The sequence below is a fragment of the Trachinotus anak genome, unplaced genomic scaffold (genome assembly GCF_046630095.1).
Source record: "Trachinotus anak isolate AG129_WGS33_773 ecotype Australia unplaced genomic scaffold, CSIRO_AGI_Tana_v1 ptg000024l, whole genome shotgun sequence".
Lineage (NCBI taxonomy): Eukaryota > Metazoa > Chordata > Actinopteri > Carangiformes > Carangidae > Trachinotus > Trachinotus anak.
Window position 1 is genome coordinate 6,721,183 of NW_027273875.1, and position 6,318 is coordinate 6,727,500.

Genomic DNA, 6,318 nt, shown 5'->3' on the forward strand with positions numbered 1-6,318 from the left:
TCTCTAAAAGAGAACAAAGGCAATTTAGCATTGCAAAGTGCATGCCAATGACCTGTTGTCCTCACTATAATTAAATGACAGCAAAGGGATTAGTGGATTAATTTACACATCCTGTTCAACTGAATGCTCAAGTGGCAGTAAGAAATACAAGTGGACAGTGACTGCCATTAAAATGCAGGAACAACAAAGCAAAGCCTTTAATAAGGCCCTCTTACCCACCGTAAACATGGCAGCACAAGGCGACCTTTCACTCTACTCAAACTAAAACATCTGCTCTTAATGAAGTTGTTTCTCCGTTAACAGGAAACACAAATTGTGTACTGTGCAAGTGACTAATTTTTAACAACTTGTTTTCCAGTGTGTTGTCAGCTAAGTCAGGTTTAAATCACTGTTATCTTGGTCTAATCCAGATAGCAACTATTCTGAGGCAGGATTCCTCAGAGGAGCCTTGACACTGACTGCATGGTGTCACAGCAGCTCCTCCCTGTGGTCGACACTGTGCAGGAGCTAAGACATGCACCGGTTACTGCAACTTTTACAGGTCCAGATGCCCCAATAATGTGAGCTCTGGCTTATTACTGTGAGATCAAGTTGTTTTCATTAGAACAGTGTTATCAGGGTTTTGTGTGGCCGCACTAAACATGGTTTGGCGTAATAAACCGTCGACAAGGCCCGAGAGACAACCACATATTCAACAGCTGGCATCGGCTTCCAGATCTGTTGATCGATGAGGCTTGAAATAAAACATGGTGGTTTCATAAACTGTCACAGGGACATATGAACTACAAGAATGTGTTGTCATGACATTGAGGCCTTGAGTGCAACAGGAAGTCAACAATATCAAGCCTCATCAGCCTTTTGGATCATAGAAATGATCTAATGAATGGCGCTTACTTCACATAGGTTTCTGTCTTTCTTTCTTTCTTTCTTTCTTTCTTTCTTGCTTTTTTTTTTAAATAGATTAGGAAAGCTAAATAAAGAGAAATAACTTAAGTCTTTTGCCGCCCTCTAGTGGAAAACTTTTTATTAAGCTCAGACTGGATAAATTAAACTTTTATTTAGTAAATTCAGCACTTATGCAGCAACTGATGTCATCCAGGACACACAGTGTCATATATTAGCTCTCCCCAAAATCTCAAGACTTAGCATACCATTACACACACTCATCAAGTTGTGGTGGAATATAAATAAATACATTTACGCAAGTACAATTTTTGTAACTTTATTGTATGGTACTTTAAACATGTACTTTTTATCCCAATGCATTTATTCAGTGGCTTTAGCTTCTTATTACTCTTCAGATTAGGATTGTTATTAGAACACAATGCACTGCTTTACCACTAAACTATCCCCTACCCAAAATTATCTACACATACTCAAATTATAACACTTAGTCATAATATCTAACGATACAATGCATTATTAATGATATAACGCTCTGAAAGGAGTGATTCTGAATAATGAGTATTTTTACTTTTGGTAGACCTACTTTAAGCACATTTTGCTGATAATGTTTTCATTCTTGTACTTAAGTAACATTTTGAATGCAGAACCTTGGACTTTTGATTTGTGTTTAAGTATTTTTAGACTATGGTATTTTTTACTTCTGTTTTAATAAAGGATCTGAGTACTTCTCCCACTACTGGTGCCAGCAGGCCCAGAGCAATCATGTCCCAGTATGTTTCTCAAGAACATTTTGAGGATGAAATCAAACATCTGGCATCTAATAACATCCAGCTTTTGCAAACATCGCACGCATAAACAGACTGAAGAAAAACCTCCACAAGCTGGAACAGTTCATCTGTTAATGGTTAATAAATTGGCTTGCTTATATAAAACATGTCAGTTCAGAGGAATGGACCTAAGTGAGGAGCAATAGTTGCCGTACGGCATTATAACTTGTAGTTACTGTCAGTGGAAGTAGTTTATTATTCATTTATATGCTGTTAGTCATTCTGGTGATAAGGCCTCTCTGCAGTCCTTGACAGCCTGAGCTCTGTACGACCCTATGACTTTCCTCCAGTATCCTTCAGGGCACAAATCTGTCTCTTATCTGTCTCTGTCTTCAGTGTTCTGGGAGTGTGACTCCAATCTGGCAACCAAATTCAAAATCAAATTAGGACAGCAACTCGTTTGGTTTACTGTCTGAATTAAATCACGTGTATTTTTTAATACCAGGATTTACTTGTCTAGGACATAGAAATTTACACGAAGTGACGACACCAGAGTTTATTGGCGGGGAACCTCGTGACGTTCACGGATTGGCGAATTGCCTCAACGCAGTTCCCGTTTTATCTCGCGATACACTGTGTGAGATAAATCCGCAACGCTGCTGCACAATCGGCCATTTCGTCGGTGCAGGCCATCAGCCGTAGAGGGCAGTGGGGATAAATCACGTTTACTGGTTACCTGAAAGGCACATCAAGAACATCGCAACATGAGTGAGACGGCTATTTCTTTCGCCAAGGATTTCTTGGCCGGTGGCATCTCTGCTGCCATCTCCAAAACAGCTGTCGCTCCAATCGAGAGAGTGAAGCTTCTCCTTCAGGTAAAAAAAAAAAGAACTCTGCCTTCCGGAAGACTGTCGTTAGCCGACTAGCTCCCGTTATCCTGCTAACTGCCATTGAACAAACTTCACTGCTCGTCTCTGGTTGTGGTCCTCACATACCCACAGGCTCGTAGTTTCATTCAGTAGTATTTGTCGTTGATGTAGAAATGATGAAAGTCTCAGGAGTGATGGGTTTAAGGATTTAAGGTCATCATGCGATGGGAAATGACCTACAACAGCCTGTCTGCTAACGTTAGCTTCCAGCGTTAACCTTAGCCGGCGTAGCTAACAAAGGACAAACGCTCGTAGTGACATTGGGACATTGTGTACAAACAAACAGAAATCCCTGCGATGTATCAACAACTCTGACATTTCGTGTGCAGTTACAAGAGGACAGCATGTCGAGTATATTCTCACTGTAATTGACGTCCATGTCGACACCGTGGCTAATGTACAGCTCATTGATAGCTAACGCGAAGTGAGATGGCTGTGTCAAGGCCCGGCCCCAGTCATTCACAGCCGGGTCAACAAGTTTTACACCCTTTTCTGCTTTACCCGCACAACGGCATTGCTCTGATCTGGCCCAGTACTCACCCCTGCCCGTATTACATTAATGAGAAAGATGGAGATTTTTTTTTAATTATTAATTTATACATGTCAAGTATATCATAATTCGCCATTATCAATCAATTGCAAGTATACACTGTTCTGTGCTGCAGAGCTCTGTGAAACTACACTTGAATGGAGACTTTGCAGCAACTTTACAGGTTTAACATCTACCAAGGTCACAACAAGGGGACCTTGTGATGGACACATGGTTAACAGTTAATTGGCTTCCCTATTTCACACCTAACCTCTCTGTCTTTGTTTCTTCTTCATTACCTCAGGTCCAGCATGCCAGTAAGCAGATCACTGCGGACAAGCAGTACAAGGGTATCATGGACTGTGTTGTTCGTATCCCCAAAGAGCAGGGAGTCCTTTCCTTCTGGAGAGGTAACCTTGCCAATGTCATCAGATATTTCCCCACCCAAGCCCTCAACTTCGCCTTCAAGGACAAGTACAAGAAGATCTTCCTTGATGGTGTTGACAAGCGCACCCAGTTCTGGAGGTACTTCGCCGGTAACCTGGCCTCTGGTGGTGCCGCCGGAGCCACCTCTCTCTGTTTCGTGTACCCCCTCGACTTCGCCCGTACCCGTCTCGCTGCTGATGTGGGAAAGGCTGGAGCTGGGAGAGAGTTCACTGGTCTGGGCGACTGCCTGGTGAAGATCTTCAAGTCTGATGGTCTGAGAGGCCTGTACCAGGGCTTCAATGTGTCTGTGCAGGGCATCATCATCTACAGGGCTGCATACTTTGGCATCTATGACACAGCTAAGGGTATGCTGATTGTACACTGACATACACATGAACCTCTGAAGAGACAAGTCTACAGCTTCTAGATCTGTAATTTTTTCCCCCCTTCTGTATTTACAGGTATGCTTCCAGATCCCAAGAACACCCACATATTGGTGAGCTGGATGATTGCACAGAGTGTGACAGCTGTTGCTGGACTGACTTCATACCCCTTCGACACTGTCCGTAGACGTATGATGATGCAGTCTGGACGCAAAGGAGGTGAGTTTGTTTGTATCAGTGGCATCCCTTGCAGTCTAGTTGATGCATAGGCCTTGTATGTGTGCTTTATTTTTTTTATCCCTTCCTGACCCGGTCATCTGATTTCCTCTCTCTTCTTACCTTCTTTAGCTGACATCATGTACAGCGGGACCATTGACTGCTGGCGTAAGATTGCACGCGATGAGGGTGGTAAGGCTTTCTTCAAGGGAGCCTGGTCCAACGTGCTCAGAGGCATGGGCGGCGCCTTCGTGCTGGTGTTGTACGATGAGCTGAAGAAAGTCATTTAAATCTTCATGTTGTCACATCACTGTCCAATTTGGCTAAATGTAATAACTTTCCATTTCTATGGACTCAGCATTCTGCCTTATTTATGGGAACAAACTATAGTGTCTCACCACTAGCTGTGGGCAATGGCTGTACGTTGTGCATCTTTTATTTTAAACGTTCCACATCCTCTTTACCAATGTCATTCCTGTAAGAGATCTGATACCTCCTCCTCCTGTCATTCACTAGGTTTGTATGGTCCCAACTTGAATAAATTTATTCTGGGGAACAAACTAAACTATTGACTGTCAACTGTCTCCTCCACTGTCATAGCATGAGTTGTGCACTCACTGGATAATGCAATGCACGAAGTGGATTACACCCAACTGCTATATTTACCCGCGCTTATCTCCTCCTGAGCCTTCCTGGTTTGACCGTGGTCACTACTAGGATTGTAGAGTAGAACACCTGAGTGGTGGCTCCACTGAAAACAACTTGACAGACAACTGATAAAGACTGTAGCACACGTGAATTTTATGCTCGTTAATTTTGTGGTGATAAGAAGTTAGTGACCCTATTGAGGTTTTGGTTGTTTCTAGGATACCCCTTTTGCAGTTAATTTGAATGACTTTCAGGAGTGCAGTTTCAGTTGCGTCACAAACAGCAGGGAATGTAGACTAGCTCTTGGGAGAGATTCATTGTAAGAGGTTTGTATATTTTCATGGCATGCAGGAACATTATAAAAAGCTCAAGCATCATGTTGCTCAGACGTTACGATATATAAATGAATATTGCCCCAAACGGCTCGTAACTCCATGAAAATGTTTAAATAAAATGGGATTTTAAGATTGGAATGTACATACCCTACAATTCAGAACGACTACAATAAATCTCTACTGTACCAAGTGTGTTTCTCTAAGGTGAAAGCTGTGTATGAAATTTTATTGACAAGGGCTTCAACTATCAATTATTTTCATCATAGATAAGACTATTAAACTCTCATAACAATGAAAAATGCCTGTCAATTTTTGCCGCAGTCCAAGGTGACTTCAGATACCAGAAGACTTTCAATCTAAAATGATATTCAACAAAGAAGCATTCAATCAGCACATTTGAGAAGCTGGAGTCACTAAATGTTTGGCATTTTTAGTTGAGGAAACGGCAGATAACTAAATCGATCATCAAAATGATGCCAATTAATTTTCTAGCAATGAACCAATCCTCTCAGCTGTAATTTTGAGAGAAGTCACAAGCAAGACAAATGGAATTAAATTGGCTGCCTCAGTTCACTAATGAACTCACCTGTGTGTCCTCGGTTGAGTTCAAACATGTAAGAACAAATATGACTACAAGGTGTGTCAGATGCCTGTGAGCGGTGAAGGTTCGGCTACATAAATATTTTCATTAGTAGTCATATCTGCGGGGAGTGATCTCACAGCTGACGTCTCTTGACGGAAGAAGACGGTAGTGTGGTAGTGCAGGTTTGATCTGACCAGTAAGTAGACACTTCTCATGATTGGCATGATTTCGTTTCCTCCTACCTACTGTTTGTAGTCCATCAGAAGAAACAAAACCTTTCTCTTTCCTCCTACAATGTGAGATAAAGGAGCGGACATCCTCAGGGGTGACCCCGCACAGACGCGGAAGTTCCACGGTCCACTTTTGAGCCCTCGCTCGGTCTGCGGTGCCGCGGACGGGCAGCAGGGGGCGCGCTTGGCAAACAAGTGCGGGAAATGCGCGCTACCGTGCCCTGCGCGCGTACTCGTGTTTCTCAATGAAGGGCGTCTACAGCTCAGACAAGCTTAAAACACAAACTGATTTATCCGCCCGTCATGATGTCGTGAGCGGGTATCAGGGGACAGCGAGTGGACACTGAACCAGCATAAACAGGTGCG

General features: G+C 42.8%; 1 protein-coding gene across 1 annotated transcript; it reads left to right on the forward strand.

Annotated features, from left to right (window-relative positions):
* Positions 1 to 2,328: 2,328 nt before the first annotated feature.
* Positions 2,329 to 4,721, forward strand: LOC139607644 (ADP/ATP translocase 2). Its single transcript, XM_071460706.1, has 4 exons — positions 2,329 to 2,548; positions 3,436 to 3,922; positions 4,019 to 4,159; positions 4,289 to 4,721. The coding sequence occupies exons 1-4, from the start codon at positions 2,438 to 2,440 to the stop codon at positions 4,444 to 4,446; spliced, it is 897 nt and encodes a 298-aa protein (XP_071316807.1). The 5' UTR covers positions 2,329 to 2,437; the 3' UTR covers positions 4,447 to 4,721.
* The last annotated feature ends 1,597 nt before the right edge of the window (positions 4,722 to 6,318 follow it).

Bases quoted from the DNA above. Each gene is read 5' to 3' on its own strand.
- LOC139607644 (XM_071460706.1), top strand. From the start codon at position 2,438: ATGAGTGAGACGGCTATTTCTTTCGCCAAGGATTTCTTGGCCGGTGGC. The intron at 2,549-3,435 runs GTAAAAAAAAAA...TCATTACCTCAG, and splicing joins GAGTGAAGCTTCTCCTTCAG to GTCCAGCATGCCAGTAAGCA. The intron at 4,160-4,288 runs GTGAGTTTGTTT...TACCTTCTTTAG, and splicing joins GCAGTCTGGACGCAAAGGAG to CTGACATCATGTACAGCGGG.